Source organism: Prinia subflava, chromosome 7 (genome assembly GCF_021018805.1).
Source record: "Prinia subflava isolate CZ2003 ecotype Zambia chromosome 7, Cam_Psub_1.2, whole genome shotgun sequence".
In the NCBI taxonomy this organism is placed as follows: Eukaryota; Metazoa; Chordata; class Aves; order Passeriformes; family Cisticolidae; genus Prinia; species Prinia subflava.
This window is the reverse complement of record NC_086253.1, coordinates 24309397-24333527: the sequence shown is the minus strand read 5'-3', so window position 1 is coordinate 24333527 and position 24131 is coordinate 24309397. Positions and strand designations below refer to the sequence as shown.

General features: G+C 40.7%; 1 protein-coding gene across 1 annotated transcript; it reads left to right on the top strand.

The window, feature by feature from the left end:
• The first annotated feature begins 18939 nt into the window (after positions 1-18939).
• On the top strand, positions 18940-22447 carry LOC134552832 (uncharacterized). The gene is made up of 2 exons (XM_063401869.1): positions 18940-21530; positions 21631-22447. Exon 1 carries the CDS (start codon positions 19148-19150, stop codon positions 21500-21502), a length of 2355 nt encoding a protein of 784 aa, XP_063257939.1. The 5' UTR covers positions 18940-19147; the 3' UTR covers positions 21503-21530; positions 21631-22447.
• Positions 22448-24131: the final 1684 nt, after the last annotated feature.

The window sequence follows — 24131 nt, the reverse complement described above, 5'->3', positions numbered from 1 at the left end:
AAACTATAAAAATCACAAATCGACTCTGTATCTTTTGGACATTAGATTTGGGTGTATTATCACCCCTGTGTCCCGCGCGCTGGAATAAAGAACCGCATATGATCGCCTTTGTGTGGTTATATGTTTTCCTACGCTAACACAGTGACGCTTGATCGCACCAAAACTGAAAATATTCTTCCTATACATAAAACATTTTAAGTACTTTTACTTATAGATATATACACACAGAGGAATGAGGAAACAAATATATTTAGTTAGTTTATCTAGAGAAAAGGCACAAGACAATCCCACCGTAGCTGTCAAGAAATTCTCTTTTCATGTCTTGACAAAAAAAACCCACAGAGAAAACATTTTGAATACATTAAATACTTCCAGAATATCAAGTCTTTTAAAGATATTTTGATCCAGAACACAATCTGTGGCTACTAGGGCATGCTTGACACTAATGTCCTGTATGGCTTTTGTTATGTGCTGAGCTTTGGTGAAGTGCATTGGTGAATTTTCCTACAAAAGGTCGGATACCAGTACTGAATACCCAACAGACTGGAAACCTCAGAGGGCTGAGAAGCCCCTAAGGGCTGTATAGATGGAGAGTTTGCGTGAGGACTATGGGATGCCTGACGTACCTGAAATACCTGATACAGCAGTTTCTAGGTCTGAAAAACTCTTAATTTTTATTAGTTAATAATTTCCCCAACTAAAGAGCTAGTAAAGGGCAGCCTTTTGGAACTGTAGCTGTCAGCTTGGATATTTATGGGGTCTTTTTATTATTTAGCCATTAGTTTAGAGGCCCAAAGACATACCTTAGGAATCACTATGACATTCTGAGATATTTAAGCATATTTCATTTTGGTCACCCTGCACATTTTGTTTTAATGCCAGTGCACACTGCAGACATAAATGCAAATAAATGCCATTCCAGTACAGGTGATCCTTATCTATTGTAAGAATACAAAACTTTAAAATCAGAAAAATATGCTTCTCAATTTGTATATTTGGGAGCTCCTCCCCCCTCTATATAACAAGGATACCTTGCAATAGGAGTTCATCTTTAAAGATCATTTGGATGGTGAGATTGAGTGCACCCTTCACAGATTTGCAGATGACACTAAGTTGGACAGGAGTGTTGTTCCACTGTAGGGAAGGTTCTGCAGAGGGATCTTGACAGGCTGGATCAGTGGGCTGAGGCCAATCACATGAGATTCATAGCATGGTGGTGTTCAGTCAAAGACTAGACTCAATGATCTTGGAGATCCTATGTAACCTTGGGGGTCCTATCATATGGTTCTATGATTCTATACTTAAATTAGTCTTAAACGGTGACTAATACTTCAATTTTAATTTATTGCAATGAAAAATCCCATAGTCATTGTCTGGGCAGCTTCATGTTACTATTGTTTCTTTAGAAACAGATGATTACCTTGAGTCAAAAACTCTGGAGTGAGAAACATTTCATGCAAAGGAAATCCTGCATTCATTGGTGCATCTGCAAAATTGTATTTATTAGTTATAATACTATATATGTTTTCTCTGCCTACATATATTTTGCAAATTTTGTATTTTATAATATATAAAAAATACTAAATTTTTCTAATCATAATGGAATTTTGATTAAATTTGAAAGATAAAGAAAATAATGAAATCAAGAAAGTAATAAAATCAAAAAAAGTAACGAAAGCTTCATGTTTTGAAAAAGCCCAAACTCATTTCCATTGCAAGGACCAAAGGAATGTTAGAATTACTCTTCCGTGAAATAGAAATGATCATTACATAGATACCTTGTCTCATGCACCTGCACAGCTAGAATCTCTCAGCAGCATTTTTCTTTTTCAACCAAGCATCCCTTGAGCTCTGACTTCAGAGCCTTTACCTCATTCTTTTTTCCTCCTGATAGACTTTTACTACATGTGTGAATAAGTTATCTTCTGGAAACAACTTTCTCTGGTAAAGAAAAAAGGGAGTTTTACAGGACAGACCAGAAAATCTCATCTGGATGTTGGCGAATCAAACAATCAGAGGAATCTGAATAGTGGCCAGACTCCTAAGTATTTATATTACTTGAGAATCTCAATCAATAATTAGGATGCTACTGCCAAATTCTATGCACATATGTATTTTTATCTTCTGAGCTCACAGGCACTCTCTTTCTCTGCATCAAAATTGCCTTGAGTCCTGAAAGTTCCCAGCAGTGTAATGAAGGATACATCCTCTACTGGCCATGGCCACTGCAGGTGTTTGAGGGTCTATGTTTCTCCCATGGTTGTGCTTGAACCTCTCATCAGAAAACAGCTGCTGCAAAATCTTGTCCCTGAAAGAGAACAGGGGCAGCAGGTGGAGAAGGTTTGGGGTTTTTTCTCACAGATCCTTCTGAAATGCAGCCTGGGTTTTATTACAGACGATGTCTCAGAGCAAAGGACAGCCTGGCTGGGAAGGTATGTACAAGGGATTACTGTGAAAAGAACTCAGGGGGGTGGGGGAAGGATCTGTTCTGCACTGCTCGGTGTAGAGGCTGTGAGCTGAGTGTATGACTGCTTCCTTGGGGAATATGTGGTGGATGGAATATATGTACCTTGCCTGGAGCCCACAGTGTGGAGACATCCCAGGCTGGACAAGAGGGACTCTGGGACCAGGGGCAGAACAGTGAATTCTCTAAAGTTATGCCCAAGAGGCAAGACTACATAGAATATTCTATAGACGTGCAAGTTCAGGCACATTAGCATTTGGTCTTCTCCAATAAGCATCATCTAAAAGACACTTTAGGAAATAAGGATCTCACATATTTGGCAGCTGGGCCATGCAGAAACATTTCTAGTGTCAATAATTTCCGTGCAGCGTCACTTCACCCAGCCTTTACTGAGGTTGCCGTGATGGCACATTGCTGAGACTTTCCAAATAGACTTATCCAGTCTTTATGTACATATAGATATATATATATGTAAATGCATCAATTAAAATACAGCCAAATATGTAAATCAGAACTTTTTGAGGAAGGACCAAGCTATGCCCATTTCTTACTTAACCTGTTTTTGTTCTCATGGACAATGTTTTTGAAGATCAAATTATATGCCTGAAAAGTGGGAGCTACAATCATGCTTGAATACTGCTTGAATTATAGTCTCATAAAGGTATGTTTTACTTGTATAGGAAGAGGGTAAAATAAGGATATGTAATAATATGGTTATCTAGTATAACAGGTTACTAAGCAGCTGTCTCTGCCTACAGAGTCTCTCTGTCCTTCCCCTTCTAATCCCATAAGGGAAATTTTTGGTTTTGTGTTGCTTTGAGATTATAGTTGGGACATTTTAAAAATCTATATAATTGCTGTCCTTCAAAAAAATTGTCTTTGGAAACTGTTTCCTAGCAACAATGTATTTATAATTCTGAGGCAAAGAAATTGCATCTTGCCATTCAGATACACTAATTGTGTTGGTTGTTTTTTTTTTTTTCCTAGACAAGGAAACAGCACGCACTCAATGCAACATTAAATTAGAAGGAACAGAATTAAGAAGAAATAATGGCAAACACGGCTGGTGTAATGGTTTAACAGATTATCGGGTTTTTAGCTGGGGGAGAGTTCTTGGGCTGCGGAAGTGGTTCCAAGTGGGGACACGGCAGAGCCAATCAGCTGGTTAGTTAGTTTTGAAGAACCAATCAGCTGTCTATTTTTGAAGATTGACAGCCGATTAAAAGACTTAAGAGAGTTGAGCACGCCTCTGTGGAAAAAAACACATGTTAAAAGGAACAAAGCGTGGAAAATGCTGTCTTGGCTTCCTGGGAACAGGTAACTAGCTGGGCCGTCTGGGCTGAGCCAGGTCAGGCCGGGCTCTGCTGCAGCACCAGCCAGGCCAGCCCTGTGCAGCCCATGTGGACAGGTCGGTGCATGGCTCAGCTGAGATTCCTGCTGCCACCAGACCATGCCACCAGGACCATCCCAACGTGTGGGGTGTGGCCCAGCAGTGGCTATCTCGGCATGGCTCACAAAATGCACTTTGTTTACTCCAGGACCAGCACCAGGAGTGGCCCCATGGCTGGCGCTGGATGCGGCCCTGAGGCCAGGAACACCCACGGGGCCAGAGCTGCTCAGCTGAAATTGGTGCGGCCAGGGAAGCAGCCGCAGCTATCTCGGCATGGCTCCCAATGAATTTTATTTGCCTAGCCGCTTTTAGCCAGCTATGCTGTGGACAGAAGGACAAAAGCAACTGCAGCAGTTTTTCTTTTTCCGGCGTCCCACAGGAAGGAAAGACGCAGGGGTGGCGCCGGCAGCCAACACAGCTTGCATGATGCCAGTGGGGACCACGTGATGAGCAGCGAGAGACACAGCAATTCCTCAGTTGCAGAACCTGGACAAGATCAACCTTTAAGCACTGCAATCCTCTATAAAACCTGTTTCAATTGATAAAGCTGGAGAACAGATGAACCTGTGAACGCCAATTCTCTCCCAAATCGAAAAGAAAAGAATGAAGCCATGTAGAGAAAACAGTACAGGACACTGAGGTAATAAAGAAGGAGCTGAATTCTAGATGGGAATCTCCTCTAGGTTGAGGAGATGCCTTAGTTTTGGGCTGAAATTCTTTTCTAAGGCTATGAGGAAGATATAGTTGATATATGTATCCGACTTGGTTTTTTCCCTGTAATTCATGGACTTTATTGGAATTATTACATTCCAATAAATGGAATTTATTGAGGGGATGTAGAGCAGCCGTGAGCACACAGCCATGAGCAGAAGCACCAATGTTGAAATAAGCAGATATTGCAGTACCTGTAATCCAATGAAAAGTTTGAACAGAGAGAGAGATGAGAAACTTTGCTCCAGAGACAGAAAAAAACCTCTGTTCCCAGAGATAGATGAAAAGAAATTTTGTTTTTTATGCTAGAACAGCTCATCCTTAAAATAGCACCCCAATTAGTTGACATGGCCCATGAATGCAGCTGTGGGAAGGCTGCAAGCAACTGAAGGGAGTTCACTATTGCAGATTTCTGGGTGGCTGCTATTCATGGAAATTAAAAACCACAAGAGAAGCATTTCTTGTAGAGAAGTCTCTATGGCATAGCAAGAGAGACTGCTCTCCCTAGGAGAACTGAAGAAAGACTATTTTAGAGTTGGTAAACTGACGGAAAGTCCTAGGTTTTCTCTCTATGTTGTCAGTGGGAAAGAAAAGAGGGTGTTCTGAAGGCTTATTCTGATTTTCTCACTGCTTTTCTTTTAATTCTGTTAGTAAAGTTTTCTTTATACCCTTTAAAGTTTTGAGCCTGTTTTGCCCTCCTCCTAATCCATGTCTCACAGCAGGAAGTGAGTAAATAACTATAGTGGGTGCATTGGCATTTGGCCAGCACTAAACTCACTACAACTGGAAAAAAACCAACCTAATCATATCTATTTGCATTGATGGATTTTCTTGCCAGCGAGGCTGTCGCTGCCATATAAAAACAAACTGATAATTCCCAGACACACATAACTGACTAGCATTCATTACTTTTGAAAAGAAAGGAGGTAGAATAGGGTAATTTAATGATCTATAACCTTGAAGATATTTTTTAATGGAAGTATACGTCATCTTCTTTTGTTAACATCAGCAGCATGTCCTCTGCTTTTATTCTCTTCATGATACACATGAAGAGAAGAGCTGTGCCTGTTACCAGCTGGTGACTGTAGGTCCTTAATTCCACTGATCTCATGCAATACTCTCAGAGTATTGTCAGGCATTTTGTCATCTTTTGCTCTCTGCTTGTAATGCCTCTGGTTTAAAATACTTTCTCAGCATGAATTTTAGAGACACTAAATGAATTAGACTTTAAATATATTTCTAAGAATCACAGAATCAATAGGTTGGAACCTTCAAGATCATCGAGTCCAAGCCATGCCCTAATACCTCAACTAAACCATGGCACCAAGTGCCACATCCAACCTTTTTTTAAACGCATCCAGGGATGGTGACTCTACCACCTCCCTGGGCAGACTTTATCACTCTTTCTGTAAAAACACGTTTTCCAAATATCCAACCTATATTTCCCTTGGTGCAGCTTGAGACTGTGTCCTCTTGTTCTGTCAGTTGTTTCCTGGAGAAAGAGACCAACCCCCACCTGACTGCAACCACCTTTCAGGGCATTGTAGAGAGTGGTAAGGTCACCTCTAAGTCTTCTTTTCTCCAGACTGAACAACCCCAGCTCCCTCAGCCGTTCCTCACAGGGTTTGTGTTCCAAGCCCCTCTCCAGCCTCGTTGCCTCCTCTGGACGCGCTCAAGCACCTGAACGTCCTTCCTGAACTGAGGGGCCAGAGCTGGATGCAGTACTCAAGGTATGGCCTCACCAGTGCCAGGTACAGGGGAAGAATGACCTCCCTGGTCCTGCTGGCCAGACTATTTAACATTACTCTTCATGCTTTGCTACTAAACAGGTGAAAGAGTATTATCATCATGGTTTATCTTAACCCAGACAATTTTGCCCTTCTGATAACTGGAGATGCTCAGCAGGATGGCTGTCCTAGCAGTTCTTCAAAACTCTGTGTTTGTATACAGCTGAGGACAAATATTGCCTGAAGGTGTAGTGGAAAGCAATTCCTCTAATGCAAAATTATCACTACTAGAATCAGTAACATGATAAGAGTGTTCATTCAGAAGTGTGTAGATAATGCAAATTTATTATGCTTTGGATTACAATGTCCTCTATATTGACACCAAATTGGATCTATATTACCTGAAATCATTTGATCGCAAGTGCTCAGCTGTATCATACTGGACTTCTTATTTTCTCCTTTTTTTTCTGAGCTTTCCTGTCTTTTTAGTGCTAAATGAGGCAAACAATTTAGATGTGTAGGCATTGAAGGCAAAATACATTGTGGTACTATTGGGGGAAAGTAAATTGATTTTACATGAGAGGAAAAAATGATTATTGGTAGAAGAAAAAATATTATTTCTATATTTCCTTTTCATTACACAAATCATGGCTTAAAATATGTGCTCAGAATATTAGCTTAATTGCCATAGACAGATAATTAAGCACAAAGTATTAAATAACTTTCATTTAACAGAGGAATTTTTTATTTAAAAATGCTCATAATTATTTTCATCAACCTCATTTGTCATGGTACTTTTGATTGGGGAAGCAGGAAGAAAATTAAAGCAGGTGTCAGCTGTAAATTTTGAACCTGGAGAGTTGTGCTATCCATGAGTTGCCCAATTGGAAAAAAAAAATCAACAGAGGAAAATTATTTATGTTAAAATCAGACCAAGCTTTTAAAATATGGAAAGCACTTCACAATAACAATATAAAACCCTCTCCTTTCCTCACCCTCATGTTGAAAAAATAAATAATAGCTATAGTTGTCTGTGAAAAAGAGTCTATAGTACTGCTTTTAGAATATTTTCATAACTTGATGGGGAAGCAGCCATTCTTAAACAGAAATCCATTTCATTAATAAGCCAAACACTGATACTGTGAAGAGTAGAATGACTGACAGAGCTGGATGGAGTTTATTGAGTCTTATTCATGGCAGAACTTCCTATGAGCTATTTATTTCTCTCACTATTAGGAAATCAGAAATAACAAGTAGATGCAAGAGTAATATAACATTATTCTGGTATAAATGGTATGAATTTCCACTCTCTGGAAACCTCAGTATCCCACTGGCAAGAAGCTGAACGTTGTTTAGGATGTATCTCCTTCCACTAGCAGAGAGGATCCTTCTGAAATATAATGAAAATCTCTCAGGATGAAATTCTCTTATGGACCAGAGCTAGTAATTACATGCCTCAAGAGCTAAAAATAGCTCTTTGACAGTATTAAATGTGCTTGCTAGGATACTGGGTATTTAATTCAATTTCTTGCAACATTTTAAATATAAATTAGCTGATTGGTCCCAGTAGACTGGAGGCTATGGTTTTAATCTGCAAAACTCTCCTTCTCAGAGACAAAGCAGGAGCTGAATAATGCCAGACCAAGCTGGAATATGCAGAATTTCACAGGACTGGGTTGGCTGGCTTTTCATTAAACAGTTATTGTCTTCTGGGAATATTTGTGTTTCTCTCATCACCTTCTGATTAGAATAGCTCTTACCTCTAAATTAGAAAATCAGCTCATTTTTCTAATTGTTATTGTGCTATGCAGAAAAAGTTGTGTGCATTTTTTCACTTCACTGATAGTTTTCCAACAAACTGAGCAATACACAGGAGACATAAGCACGAAATCTTTGGAATGTATTTTTTGCATAATGGTTGGGACTAAATTTTACAAACTATAAAAGCACCTGAAATATTAACATGTTAATAACCAAATCTACAATAAACTTCATCAGCTTTGTGCATTTTTAGAGGGATTTGAAGTCATCAGGTATCTCAGGCTTTTGAAAGACTGGTATTAAAGCTGGCAAGGACTTCATTTTCATAGCAATGCTTTTCCAGCAGAAAATAACCCTTATTACCACATTTTGAATTTTGCATGCCAAAACATATAGAGGAATACATGCAGGAAATTAGTTTTGCCTGTATTTGGCCAAGAAGCCGTGGATACTTTTTCCCTACCTATGCTCTCAAAAGCATTTAGTCAAGCTTTTGTCACTCCAACCTGGTTTATTTCGACATAGTCTTTCTTGAAATGACACTTAAAAACCATATCTACATCTGAATGAACACTGAATTTATTTGTTGGGTACCACTCTTGTACAGTATGCATTTATATCAAAAGCTGAGTGAAAATATTTCCTTTGAACTGCTCATTCAGTTTCCACAGTTTTAAATATTTTGGGCTCCACACAATTTCAAGTGCTTCTGCAGACACATAAGCACAAACTGGCTGAATGGTAGAATACAAACTGGTTGAAGCAGAAAATTGAGACCTGTGTTAAAACCTCAGGTAGATCATTTTCAGTTGTGAACTACTATTAAGAGTTGCTTTGCAATGATACAGGGCCTTTTGTTCCCTGTGAGTGTGTAATACATATCTTGGCTGTGTAGAAAAAAAAGAACCTAACCATCTTTCTTTCATAATAGAGTACTAAGCTGAATTCTGGGACATTAGAAGCAAATTTTGTGCATATACACATATGGAAGACACCATCTTATGCAGAAAAAGAAAAGCTCTGATAAAATCTTTGCCAAATGACCAGAACTGAAATAAGCCACGTGAAGATTTATCAGGTCTTTGAGAGTGTCCAGCACGCCTCAGAATGGCATAATAATAGTGAGACAATTTCTCTGGACATGCTTTGTAAAATAAAGGTTTTAATAATGCCAAAAATAATGAACATCATGGAACAAAGAAATATAAGCTAACCACAGTGTAGAAAACACACTTACACTGGCTAAGGCAGTCCAAAAAAGCTTATAAGTTCTTTTGTGCTCTTTCTTAAATACTGAATGACCTAGGTGGGCTACTGGGCACCTTTCCCAATGAAATTGGCAACAGCCTTTGAGATGCACTTTCAAAGCCCAGTCAGTGCCTCTGTGCTGGCACTGAGCCAGTTACAATGCGAAGGCTATAGAACATTCTAGTTTAACTTCCTTACATGTTCCAAGGTAAGCTGAAACTCTTTCCCTTATATGGAAACACCTGCTCAGGTGTAGAAATGCATTCCTACAAAGCTCTTAGAAATATAAATTACTGCCAATATTACCTCTTTGAGGATGGAAAGATCAATTAGCATGTCTTAGGAAACTGTCTTTCTAAAGCTGAAATAAGAAGTCAGCAAAAGATAATAATGATGAGTAAAGGTGAGGAAATGTTAATTGCCACAAAAAGTAAAATAGGACATGTTTAAAAGGTGGTCAGGACAAATTAGAAGGCTGATTTGCTAAAGACTACTTGGCTACACATGCATTCAGTAGCATTTATTTCAATGGACTTCACCTCTACTGCAGAGCCCACATATGTGCATGTACAGACGTGGGGCTGTATATCTTTATATCTGTATGCTTACTACACTAAGGAACATCTGATACAGGCCTCTGGTTCTGGAAACAGGCTCCAGCATAAAAATTTTTTACCAAAGCTGTGGATGAAGTTTTAATAAATACTGACACCTTTTATGGTTCAACTGGACCTTTTGTGGAGAGGGTAGGGGTCCCAACTTCTTTACAAGCTGAGAGATTTCAGAATACCCAGATCATACTCCAGCTAATGGGCATCTTTACTGGGATTCATCTGTTTCCACCAACAGACAGCAATATTGGTTTTGAACAGTTTTAATATCATTGCAGTGCGTTACTAGTGGTATATGAATGTCACAGAAAGGAAGGAATTCAGACAAGAGACTTATTAAGCACAATTAGTTACAACATTAGAAATGGGACCTTCATAGCCTGAATAATTTCTCTCCATACCATCTCCAGTATTTGTATAAGAAAACAGCAAGTTTTCAAATCCCTTTTTAATTAAACTTAGCTAAATCCCAAATTAAGCACTTGTTCAGGGCTGCACTACTTATTTTCCTACAGTTCAAGATTGATCTTAATTTCGGCACTTATGTTCAGGTCTGAATAAATCCATCTTTGAAATCTGTAACTCATTCTCACATGGCCTATTTATAACAATTTGTTAGTGTTAATAATTTACCTAAGTTAAATTATACAGCTAAATTCCACAGTATTGTGGAATACTTTCATTTGTTAAAAATGATTGCTTCTGCTTCCAGTAATATCAGCTGTTTATTGTTAATGAAAGATATTACTACATTAAGGAAGCAATTCATTTCGTGTCTTTGATAAGTTTGCCATTAAAAAAAATACTAACTGGTATTAGAGACAATGAATCAACATCGTTTGACATAACCCACTGTCTCCTGTGAGTCAAGAATTAAGTAATTTTCACTTCACTACCAAAATCTCTGATTCTTCCGGGGACGCTTTCTCCTGTTAACTCATATCATTAATTATCTTTAGTGTTGAGGGACTTGCACCTGCAACAGGCAAGTACATATCATCCTTAAAATTTTAGCTCTATAACTTGAATACTCTTTAATGATGTTCTTGAAAGGCTTTGTATTTTCTATGCTATTTTTCCCATCTCTCTTTAATAAAAAACATTCTATTAAATAGATTCCAGGAAGAATATTGCCACTATCTCTTCAGCTTTCTGGTAGATGTTAGTCCTTTGTTTACCCATGGGCTGTGAGTACCGAAGATATATCCTCACTGATGCTGACTTTTAAATGTTTTTTGTAACACAGCACTTTTTTTTTTTCTCCTCATATCTTACCTTTTTGGCTCTGCACATGGTAGACTCAAACCAATCCCAGCAACAACTGTTCAACAGGTCTTTTTAACAACTTTTGAAAATACCTTTTTCCAAATAATCCTGGGGTCCAAACTGCTATGCTACCAGAGATGTGCTGAGACATGGATTGGTAGCAGAGGCACACTCTTTTTCATAGAGTTGATTTTAGGAAACAAATAGCATTTTAGCCACAAGATTTAGAATTTTATTTTGCCTATCAATGAGGAGAACAAGGGTCACATAGTGTATGTGCTGCTTTCCTTTTTTTCTCTAAAGCCATAGTTTTCAGATTTCATCCTAATAAGTAAATGCTTAATTATACTTTATAATATCACTTCAGGACATTTCACCATTCCCTTTGTGCGAAGAGACTTGGACATCTTAAAAATGTTTCTTAGTGCTTTTTGAAAATTATTTTACTCTAGAATGACAAGAAAAGAAATAGAATATGAATAATTCATGATAAATGTGAGACTAAAAAGGCCTTAATTCTATTTTTGTCTTTATATCCCTTGACGTAAGACTGTAGGCTTGCAATACTTTGCAAATATACTTTTAAGTCTACATTTACAATTAGTGATTTCTAACATGAAAACTTCTTCATGCTACAAATAAAGTAGACCACCCCTGGCTTTAAAGAATTAAGAATTTAGGCATACTTACATGCAATTTTTTGTCTGGGAAAAAAAAATGTTAATACTGATGCAACACCATATAAGTACCTATTCAAAAAGATACATGGATCTTAACATTTTTGAGAGCTTGAAAAAAGTCTGTTCAACACTGCATGGGTATCTATGGGAAAGCCATGTAAATAGTGTGAACCACCTTCATGAATCAAGCCCCTAGGAACAAATATGTTTCTCTGACCCTGAAAAGCAGTGTTTACTTGCAAGTTATGGAAAAATAGTGAGATAACAAAGTACAGTGTTTTATCAGCATCCTGATGACACCCTTTGACTACAGGCCAAGAAAACAACACTTGTTATTCTAGGTGTATGGGGGAAATAAAGGCAGGATGATAGCTGAAGAAACACACCCCTTGCTCACCAAAACCCAAACCTAGTGCCAGGAGCAGGATTAAACTAGCCTAAAATCCATGAGTAGAATAAATTAATTGGGCACTAACAGTAACATGGCCTTATTATCATCTCTTTATATATCAGTTTTATAACATTCTCGCTGTGAAATGAATTTTGATCTATTTTGTATGGCACAAACCACACACAGATTATTACAGTTTTACTTTTGGTTTTAAAGGTATTCAAGAATCTGCTTAGTTTGTTTCAGCCATATGATTTTTCATGCTCAAAGAATCAATTTACAGCATGAAAAAATATATTTGTGACAGAGAATATTTCACTTGGTAAGGATAGACCTTGGAGCAAACCCAGAGGTATGTAATAATGATAAAACCTTTAATAATTTCAGAGAGGATGAATAAAAGTAGCAGTACACAAGATTCAGCTGCATAAAATATTAAGCTGTTCCAGTAAAGCTGAAAACGCCATGAAGCATTATAAGTCTACAAGTAGAAGATACCCTAGGCATAATTTTGCATCACTAGCAAAAATGCAATAAGGAAATATTGTTCTTGATCTGTGAGTGAGATGTTCCTTTTATGCCCACTGTATGTCCACATTTTCTGCAGTTACATAAAGTGTCTTGTGTTAATCACTTTCTTTTTTTTTAATTAATTTAATTAATTTAAAGCACAAGCAATTAAGGTTTGAAAGGAATGTTTCTATTTAGTATGGGATGGATAAACTAAGTTCATAAGCTTTTGGATTCATTTACCATCTGTCGTGGTTGCGGGGGGAAGTGAATTTTTCCAGGGGGATGTGGGCAAGCCAATCAGTGATCAGCTTTTCTGCTGGCACCTGGATTGGTCACTCGGAGGTTTAGACACACCTCTGAGGACACAAAGAGTTAAAAGCAAGACTCCAGGTGGGTTCAGCCTCTTTTGAGTTCTAGTTTCAGCAGTAGAAACATCTCCTCTCCCCTGCTCAGCTTTGGGCTGAGTGGGGGAGGGGGAAGCCACGTGGCCGGGCTCAAGACAACCACGCGGTGGAACTAAAGTAAGCTGGAGCCCCAGGGGGAGAAGAGAGTAGACAGGACTAGAACTGAGCTGCCCCATTCAGGATGGAGGGGTGGAAAACTGTAGAAGTGCCTTCTGTGTGTGCTCACCTCCCCCCCCCCGGGAGAAGATGCCCAGCCACGTGGGGGTTGCCCAGCCTGGGAGTGCCTGAGTTTGCAGCCCTGCCCAGAGCTAGAAACTGTTAACCTTTGCTTGGCAGAAAGAAACTTTTCTTAGACATTGATTCTCATGACTAGTGGTTTCGGAAGAGAGAGGGAAGCGGCCTGGGACCGAGATGACAAAAGGAGATTAAAAAAAAACCCAGATGGGCAGAGATTGAAGAAGAGTAGCTTTTGAGCTGGACTTTTCTTGCATAATGTTAGCCATGGACTGAACTTAAGTCTCTTTTGAACATAAACTGCATTTTGGGTAGATACAGCTGCCCCTGCTTTTGCTACAGTGACTGGCACTTAAAGAGTAGAGCGAGCAGAGAAGAGAGGGGGAGGGTGAAGTGGCGCCCTCTGCCCTCAGGGGAGACCTGCTCTCAGAACCTCAGCCCCTGAGTAAAAAAGAGAAGAGCTCGGCATGCAAGTATCCTTAAAAGAGCCTTGTATGCAGCTTTAGACTATAGACAGCAGTGAGAGCGCTAAACATAAGAAAAAGAGAGTGTCACCCTGGCAGACTTCTCCGGGCGGTGCCGCGGGTGACATGAGAACACATAAGGGGTAGACCCGTGTTTTCTGAAGAACAGTCTGTAGAGTGAGAGAGACTCCTCTCTCCCTTGCTGAATTAAAGATTAGTTTTTTTTGAGTGGTGATTGTTTGATCTAAAACCCAAAAGTTTAGTCTGTGAAGAGTAATGTGTAGGGGGTAAAAACTAGGAGAAGAGAAGAAATGTTCTGAGAAGTTTTTATTTCTGTCTCTGTGTGTGTTTAAGAGTTTTTTCTAACTCTGTTCTTATGTAATGTAATAAAGTTTTAGTGTTTTTTTTTTGTTTTCAAGATTTAAGCCTGCTCTGCTCTGTTCCTGATCACATCCCACAGTAGTTGTTCAAGAAAAAACATATATTCATGAGTGCATTAACATCTGGCCAGTGTTAACCCATGACACATCTAAATTCCCTGTGACATGTTATAGAAAGTTAAACCTCAATACTTCATGCCACTAAATACATTGCAGGTTATATACAGAGAGATCTTAAAAAACGGAGGTAACCATATGAGTGAAAATGCCAGGTTGCCTTTAGTGAAAACAGAAAATGTTTAAGGTGTTACTCTTTAAATAAACCAATGAAAACAGGAATGCAGCATGTTACATGTAGAAGCAGGGGCCGGGTGTTAGAAAGAGCAATATACTTGTTCTGGAAATGCTGTATTTACTCATGCTAGTAAGAAAAAAATTCCTATTAAAATGTTATCTATGGAAATTCAGGATAATATTCAAAGAAATTTTAGATTAATTTTAGAGCTCCTTCAAAAAAGAAGTTGAAAACATATTTTTTAAAGAAAGAAAGGAAAAAAGGAAAGAAAAAAGTCTATCAAACAGTTTCCACTGGAAAAAAGTTCAATTAATCTATTCTGTTGGAATCTGTAAAAAAGGGTTAAATTTGTATAGGCTGTTAATTGTGTATTTTTACACACTTCTCAGGAAACAGCTGACACGTGGTAACTTTTAGCATACCTAAGCTCTTGTACCTAAACCTTACTGCACAATTCATTAGTTTTATTATTGTGTGAAAGCATTTTATTCATTCCAGTTAGTACTCATACATTAATAATATAAGAACTTCAAGTGAACTATATGAGGAAAACAAAATTTCAATTATTTGCACTATGAGACAAGCAGAATGTTTGACATAGGATGGTGAGGTGTTCCTATCATACAGACATACTTCATTATTAATAGTGGTCTAAAGTACATGAGATCTTTATTGCACTGCTAGCATCTGTTTTATATTTTTTTTTTTTTTTTTTTATCTTCTTACCAAAGCAGGTCTTTGTTCTACAACATTTGTCAAGGGAAGGGGAAAACCTCCATGCGCTGTAATTACAAGAGCCCTCTTAACTAAAACAAACAGACAGAAGGTTGAGTCAGTAGAGGATCAGAGGAGACCCTTCACCTGTGAAACTGTTGGTTAGGTGACAGGCTTCTTCATAATTAAAAAGCATGAGAGATTTGCCATGAGAGATTATACCAATTTTTTACTTGATAATTAGGTCAAAAGACAAAGCCTGAACAGTAATACAAAAACAACTGGATTTTGAGGGCACAATTACTTTGGTCAGCAACTCAATGGAATGAAAGAAACAAGGGAGATTGTTGCATTGTGCTCTAGGGTGTCCCAGAGAGCGACCTGCACCTCGGGGCCCAGAGCACTCTGCTAATAAAGGGCTGATGGTAAAGGTGAGGAGACTGGGACCTGTTTGGAAATCCCAGAGCTGATTATTGTCATCGTGGGCATGGCCTTGAATGTGTTCCAGGGATGAAAGCCAAAATGGGGCCAAAGATCTAGGGTTATATAGCACAGAAAATGGGTGGTCTTGAGGTCAGGGTCCAATAGGGATGGGGAAACGTGGTGCAGAGGGGTGGCCAGGAACCAGGGTGACTAACAGGATCACAGGGGTGTGGTACTGAGGCAAAAATAACCTAGGGGGTCCAAGGGAAGGAAGAACATTCTGGGAGGTGTGCATATTGGTAACAGGGTGACATAAACTTAACAAACTAATGAAACAATGAAACCTAAGAAATGTGCCTGCAAAGGCCCATGAAAGAAAAGTTTTTCTCACCCCAATCTAAAAGGGTCCATAGGAGATTTTTAAGATGCTCAAAGCAGGATCAGGGCAGGGACACATTCTATTTGTTTTTTAACCAAGAAAAAAACGGGATATAGAGCTGTTTTTTCACATCTTTGAATGTGAAAAAATTGAATTCTTCATCTTTGAAGAAAGAAACATTCTGAATTTAAGACTATTAGTGATCATAATTGTGTAGTTAGAACATAAACAGCTAAGCTGTGGTATGGACTGGACATGCATATTTGATTTATTGAATGCTTCTGCTGCAAGAAAAAATTCAAATATTCTTGCTTATTTCAGAATTTCTGAAACAAATTTAAATCAATAGTGGTTTTTATTTATTTTACAAAAAAGTTTTCTTCATTCCTTGTAACAGCAGCAGAGAAATTCTACTCAGGATTCAGCTTAAGGCTCTGGAGTCTGGTATGTGCTGTAGTCTTGCTTCCAGGCCAGGTTCTTACTAGGTTTAGAGTGGGGTATCCATTGAAGTAACAAATTATGGCAGAAGCTTTTTTCTAGGGATAAAAGCAATCCCAGACTTCATCAAATTTTCAGGAAGAGTTCTTAAAAAAATAAAATCAACAAATTAATTTATTTCATACATTTCCTACAGTCTCATTTCAGGTATACTTTTAAGTTCAAAGTATAAAATTTTCTACAAAAACTATTAATACAGTCTCTCTTGTAGATGCTACCGCTCTGATTATATACTTTTTAGGTAATTTCTAATACATATTACAAAATTCTTCATTTATCTTTTCAAGGCTCTGTCATCTTAAATTGCTTTGTAGGTCAGCATTTTAGAACAATATATGTGCTTGGATTCGTGTCCGCTTGAGGATGAGGTCAGCAAAGGTGGTTGCTGACATCCCTATACTACACACAATCTGTAGGGGATGTGAGAGTTACATCTGAGCACCCAATGGGATGATGAAAACAGCTACCTGAAATGTCACCACTGAGAAACATTACAGAGAAGGATGGTACAGTACAGATGATAGTGTTTTCCTATTTTTTCTATAATTTTCAAAATGAAACTTGGGGTCTCAGGAACTGATGTAAGAGTTACAGCCTCTTTCTTGCATAACATCTCTTTCCATCTAATTAACTTCTCAGAAACATAAGCCTGAATCATCCTCATTCTTAGCACAGAGTAGATTCAGCAAAATATGGTCCCTGGTGTTGTCCCAGACCACACTGCAGGAACCTGGGGGTACATTCCAGCTCTCTGAAGGACAGATCATGTCTTAAGCATCTCCAAATCCAAGTCTTGGCTATCTGTCCTCACATCTTCAAATGCCACTTTAAAGTAAGCCCTGGCCCAGGGACAGAGATGGAAATCTTAAGTCCACTGCAGGACTGAACATACCTTGAGCCAAAACAAGAGAAAGAGGATAATTTTCTGTTCTCACACCATGCACACAGGCAGCTTTGGCCCTCTTCATGGTGTCTGGGCCGTGTTTGTGTTCTTCCTGGATATATGTTCTCTTCAAAGCAGAGTGTGTTTGCAAAGAATACTCACTGATTTCACCACAGCTGTCAGCAAGGCCACCATGAGCAACCTGTTCCATTTTTGTGCAAGAGCACCCAGAATTTATGCTGTCACTGGAACTACAGCCTGAGCAAGAGCTGGGTGTTATGTGCCTGTCACTGTGCTTTTCTTTCCGGTAGGCATGCATGCTGCAAAAAAAAAAAAAAGTTCATTCTTGAGTGACAGTTCAATGATATTTTTGCAAAATTTTCGAAAGAATTCACCTAGGTCTAGGTTATTTTCTCACAGATAATTGCTGTAATTATAGGCTTTTACCAGTTGCCAAATGTGGCCAAAGCCATCACCAATCTCATCAGAGCATAGTTGACTGACACAAATCCGAGGATCTGCAAATATTCTGCAGTCGTGGTTCTAGATGCCACAGTTCATGTGTGTTGTCTTGTCTTTAAGGATTGTAGCCACACTCCTTGGAAAACTGCAGTCAAATTAAAGAAGAAAAAAACAATTGAACATGCTCTGTTTTTCAAGCACTGCAACTGGAGTCAGCTCTGGGCTAGCATCTTCCCCCCAATAAAAACAAGAGAAAATCTCTCTCTTTTTTTTTTTTTTTTTTCTTATTTGATATTATAAATCAGACACCCAAGAGACAGAGGGGAACTAGGACAGAGGTTTCAAGTGCAACAGACAGAGCAAATGTAGCTGGGTGGCTCAATTGCAATTCTCAGTGCCCCAAAGATTAGAGAGCAACACTTTTTTTCTGAAGTGGCACAGAGAGGAGGGGAAGGGGGGAGTCAGGGGAAAAAAATATATTTATCTGTAATTCCTTTTACTTCAGCTGAAGATGTTGCCATGGGAACTCCCAGCAGAGGAGATGAAGCACTGGACCTGACAGTTTCTGGGAGCTGGTTCAGGAACAGCTGACTTGTTTCCTGTGATATTCAAATAGGCGGGAAAATATAAAAAAAATAATATTTTATTTACTTTTATTTCCAAAGTAAAACTCAAAGATGTATATTTTCAGCTTTGCCTGCCATAATGCCTATTATCTTCACTCATTATTACTAGGTCACTGTCTCTGGAAGAAAAATGGAGTGGAAAAATCATCAGACAGACAGCAATTGAAAGCTTTTATGCAGCTGCTCATCCTCTGTTGCCATGAATTTTCCTGGTTTGCTAAGCGTTCATATTAAAGGAGAAACGTGCAGTTTCTCACGCTGGTGAATTGTAAACACAGGACCATGTTTTGTAAATATTGGCAATGTTATGAATACTTTCTCCAAGAGAAGGGGAGGCTGAATGACAGCCTCCTGGACCAATGTGACAGGAGAGGTGGCAATACCCTTCTCCAATCCATGGTCACCTTGACACAGATATAAACTGGAAAAATAAACTAAGGGCAGGTCTTCTGCCCTGCTGCTCTTGTTGCACCCAGATCTGTGTCCCCAGTCTGTGTTCCTGGTTGGGCCTCCACGGTGATAACTGGCGCCTATACGTGGTCAAGTTGCAAGCTAGTGAGGAAAGAAAAAAGAAGAAAGAAAAAAAATCTGCCTTCTACAGCTGCAAAAAGAAGAAACCCACGATGTTCTCAGAGGAACGATTGATGATGGAACTGCTCCACTCCTTTTTGTTGTCCTGTGACGCTGACTTAACCAGGAAACACGTGAGAGAACAATTTAGCTGGGGAAAGAAACTTGGAATTTTTTATACTGCTGAAAAGGCACTTTATATTGGCCCATGGAGAACCCTGGGAAAAAGCCTTTTCTCTGCCGTCCTTGACGGAAACTCTAAGGCAGGCACTCTTTTACGGGCATGGACAACAGTCTTCCCACTTCTAAAAGAGGCTGGAGAGGACTTTGAAGTTGATTCTGGGCTTTCGACAGGAAGCAGGACTGGCTCCCCTGTGAGCTCCGTCGCTTCTGACGAGGATTGCTCTGATGCAGGGTTAGAGCCGATGCAGGAGACCCCCACCCCCGTGTCGGGGGTTGGGCGCGCCCAGCGGGGTTTTTGGAAGGGCGGGAAAGCTTTTTTCGGTCCGCTCCCCGCGCGGTTTGCCGGGCGGGGAGCTGGGGTGCCGAGGGGGCGGAGCGCTCGGCCTCGGGTCCCACGCCGAGCCCGGGGGATCGTCCGCGCCGCCCCGGGCCGCCGTGCCACGGCGACCCCCCCGCTGCCCGCCACCGCTGCGGGGTCCGCCCTGCAGCTGCTGCGCGGAGCCGCGCCGCCTCGGGCCCCCTGCGGGGAGCCGGGGGGGCCGCCGTGCACGCCGCCCCCGGCGCTGCCGGCGCCGCCCCCTGCCGCCGCCTCCCCGGCCCGCCCCGCCCCGCCGCGACCTGCTCCGCGCAGGATTCGGCAGGCGAGCCCGGCGGGGACGGCCCCTCCTTGCCCCGTCCCCCCGCCGCGCCAAATGCTGTGCGCGGGGTCGCCGCCGCCGCCCACCGCGCCGCGCCCCGCCCCACGCGTCCGGTGCCGGTCCGGCGCCGCGGGGGGAGGGCTGGGCGCAACGCTGCCCGCTGCTGCGGGGCCACCCGCGCTGGACAGCCCCCCCGCGCCGCCGCGCGGCCCCGCCGCATGCCCCCTCCGTTCAGAGGGGACGGGGCCGAGCGCTGGAGCCGCAGAGCTGCTGCCGGCTCTGGCCCCGGCCACCGACCCATCGGCTGATGGAACAGGAGCTGAAAGCTGTGGCCGATCGGCCACGCCTCCCTGCCCAGCGCGACAATCGCCCCCCCGCTCAGAGAGGAGTCTGAGCGAGTCACTGTCCCCCGCCCACCCCCCCTACGGGGCCGGGTCGGCTGTGGGAGATGATAACGGGGCAAAAGCGTTGTCTGATGTGCACGCTTTCCCTGTCGTGAAATCGGATGAGGCTTTTAGTCCGGCATCCCAGGTGAACCAGGCTGCTGACCTAAGAGAGCTGCTGCCTGAAGATGCAGCTTTGCCCGAGCCAGTTCAGGGAGCTGTGGACGTGGGTCCACAGCATCATAGCCATGATGACCCATCATGGGCAGTCCCGCTTCCCTTATCAAGGGACGTGGCAGAAGATAATATAAGCTTCACTGAGGCAATTCAATGGATCAGTGCAGAATTTGAGAATCTGATCTTTCCTTATGTAATAAGAGGTCTTGCAACAATGATGCTTGAACCTCAACAGGTTTTTACCTTTGAAAGAAATTGGAAATTCCTAGCTGGACAAATGGCTGTCGAAAATAGCCACCTGCCTCGAGACGATCCCTTGTTTGGGGTCGGAGTTGACCTACTTATGGGGAGGAGTCAATATGCTTGCCCTGATGTGCAAGCTGGCCTTTCTTTCAGGGTTTTAGATTCGTGCAGATACATAGGGATATCTGCATTGATAAAAACCAAGTTATCCTTCTCCCCAAAGGAAGACTTCTTAGACATAGCACAGAAGCCAGAGGAAGCTTTTAATGAATTTATATCGCGTCTGATGCATTTTTTAAAGACGAGAGTCAAGGATATAACTTTGACAATGATAATTTTGGAGCAATTAGCAAGAAGCCATGCTAATTCTGCTTGCCAGAGGCTCCTGGAAACCATTCCAGAGACTTCTACTGTCCTGGAGATGGTCCAGACCTGTGCAGTTCTAAACACCTGTGATTCTATGGTGATGACCCCAACGGCTGCTTCACAGCCGGCAGAAAAGAGGCAGAATGATGGACATGAGACACAGGCAGATATTCAGCCTAGTGGAGAACAGGAAAAGGAGGCACAGAAAGTGACTCCCTTGTTTTTCTGCGCACAAGGTGTGGGTTCAGACCATACTGCAGAAACTTGCAAAGCAGTGGGTCATGCTGAGCCCACGCCAAGCTCGAAAACTCGGAGGCGAAGAAAAAGACGAAGACGTCAGGGGGACGAAACAGTTTCCCAAGCTCTAGAACAAGAGCAAAATTCTCTGGCTGGTGTACAGCCATCATCTCAAGTGTAGGAAGTGTTGATGTTGCCACATAGCTATGGTCAGTTTTCCTTAGACCTTGCAGTGGGTTTCTACGTCCACATCCTATGTTGCATGCATTCTTTGAGAAAAAGTCAATTGCTCAATTTGTGTTTTCTAAGTTCTCTATCCTCAGGTTCTGGGATCTTTGCCATGGAGGTGGCCGCTGAAAGTCTGCTGAGCTGCCTCAGGTGCATTGGACTGATCCTGTTTGATCCTGAAACCTTGTGCACCCTGTGCCACCCTAGTGCCACCCATCACAGAAGCCTCTTCGAGATCTGATTGACATGGACACGAACTGGCATCTTCTCTTTTCCTATATGGCCTCCATAGAGACTTTGGATCCTGTGGAGCTGCTGGACAAGGATTGACTGAAGCAGTGTGATGCTGAGATCCAACGGACTGTTAATCATGGACTCAGAGGAATTGTTTGCTACGGCTCAGTTTTATGTATGGTAGCCATTGTGACCTCTGTGGGGAAAGGGCATGTTGTTTGGGGGTTGTGGTTTTGGGACAGAACTTTTGGGGTTCAGAATTTTCAATTGAGTGGTTAAATTTTTCTTGGAATGCTCCTGCCTTTTGCACCGTATATTCCCTTGTATCTTATAAAAATTTAAAAATATGAGGGTGTTGGTTGAATTATGTTAGACTATGCTCGAGATATTTTGAGCAGGTTATTGCAAGGGGTTCAGGGTGAAATCCTGGGTAGCAAAGGCAGAATCAGACCAACATGTAGCCCTCACACCGTCACCTAAATGAAGGTCGGTGAACTTTATACAGGTTTTTTTTTCTTTCTTTTTTCCTGTCATAGAATTGTTCATTTTTCTTTTTTTGTTTTCTTTTTAATATACTTAAAAGGGTGAGATGTTGCCATGAATTTTCCTGGTTTGCTAAGCGTTCATATTAAAGGAGAAACGTGCAGTTTCTCACGCTGGTGAATTGTAAACAAAGGACCATGTTTTGTAAATATTGGCAATGTTATGAATACTTTCTCCAAGAGAAGGGGAGGCTGAATGACAGCCTCCTGGACCAATGTGACAGGAGAGGTGGCAATACCCTTCTCCAATCCATGGTCACCTTGACACAGATATAAAATGGAAAAATAAACTAAGGGCAGGTCTTCTGCCCTGCTGCTCTTGTTGCACCCAGATCTGTGTCCCCAGTCTGTGTTCCTGGTTGGGCCTCCACGGTGATAATCCTCTACACATCAAGAGTGTTTTTTAAACAGACAGTAAACATTGGTATTCCTGAGAATTGGCACATGGTCCTGCTATGGTAGTTGTTAGATTGCCTGTCAGATGATTTGAAACTGTATGGTTTATATAGTACAACCTGTCAGGAATTAACATGTACATGTTTTCTGAGAAATAAGGGGAAAAAGCTTACCATTGTTCCTAGGGATATTCTGTACTGGTACACCAGCTCTGAATACAATCCAATCAAAAAGGCAACCAGCAGTACACTTCTTTGTGGTTCAAAAAGCACTCTTACCTTTCTATGTGAATTAAAGTGTGAGCAGAAGACTTGAAATTATTAATTCATAAGATCAATGGGAGATGGAGCCTCTAACCATTAACACCAAACATTGTACTAGCCCAGCCAGGCTTCAAAGTAAATTAAATGTGTAATGTGAAAATTACTTTGGTGAAAACTAGTAAGAAAGCATGACACTGAATGTGATAACTGAAATCAGCTGAAGTCTGGAGAATAGGCTACCTAAGCATATTCTAAGGGAAGAAAAGTTCTGGTAATTTTATAGAAGACACAATGATATCCTTACTACAAAGAAAGAGAGACTGTTCATTTACAAGTTGAACCTGATTCTTCTTATGCTCCTTCAGATTAATTTTAAAATATAGAAGAATTGCTACAGAGAAATACAAAAGATTTTGTCACAGACTGTTTCACCTGGTGGCTTCTCAATGTCAACAGTTAATATGGCCTAATAAAAGGATATTTATTCATTATATCTCTAATTAGTCTGTTGCTATTAATAATCTGGTGGTAGATTTTGAAGTTTTATCCTTTTGCAAAGTGTGATGTCTCATATTTCAGTTCTGAAAGTTCAAAAGCTTTTGTAAGGATCTGAGCAAATTATAAATATAACTCTCATTTTTTCCTATTAACTACTATAAGAAGTGGGAGGAATCTTGGATATATACCAGGATATCCTGCAGTATCTGCTTATATTCCAGAGGAAAAAAAACTTGTCAGAAATTTCAGTATCTATATTTTCTTATTTTACTTCTGCGATGGTCACAGATTAGAGAGGAGGTATAAATAATTCCATAGTGGAAAGAAATTACTCTGCCATGGTATTTATCAGGTTTCTTTAGTTCAAGGTTTATTAGCAGCAACTGTTGTCCTAGGAATGACTGCTGTGGAAGTATTCAACCTACCCGCTGTCTTTAAGGAATGTATTATACTGCTGCCTAATTAATTTGGTACCTTTTCCTAAACCCAAATTAAAACTGGAGCTCAAGCATGAAAAAACCCTCATGTGAGGAGAAATAATGTGGATAGTTGACTCCAGATTCTAAAACACATCTTTCCACAACTCTCAAATGAATGCTGAGAGTTTATTTCTCGTATATATCACAACTTGGAAGTTTTAAAAAGAAAT

Coding starts and splice junctions, on each gene's coding strand:
- LOC134552832 (XM_063401869.1), top strand. CDS start 19,148: ATGTTCTCAGAGGAACGATTGATGATGGAACTGCTCCACTCCTTTTTG.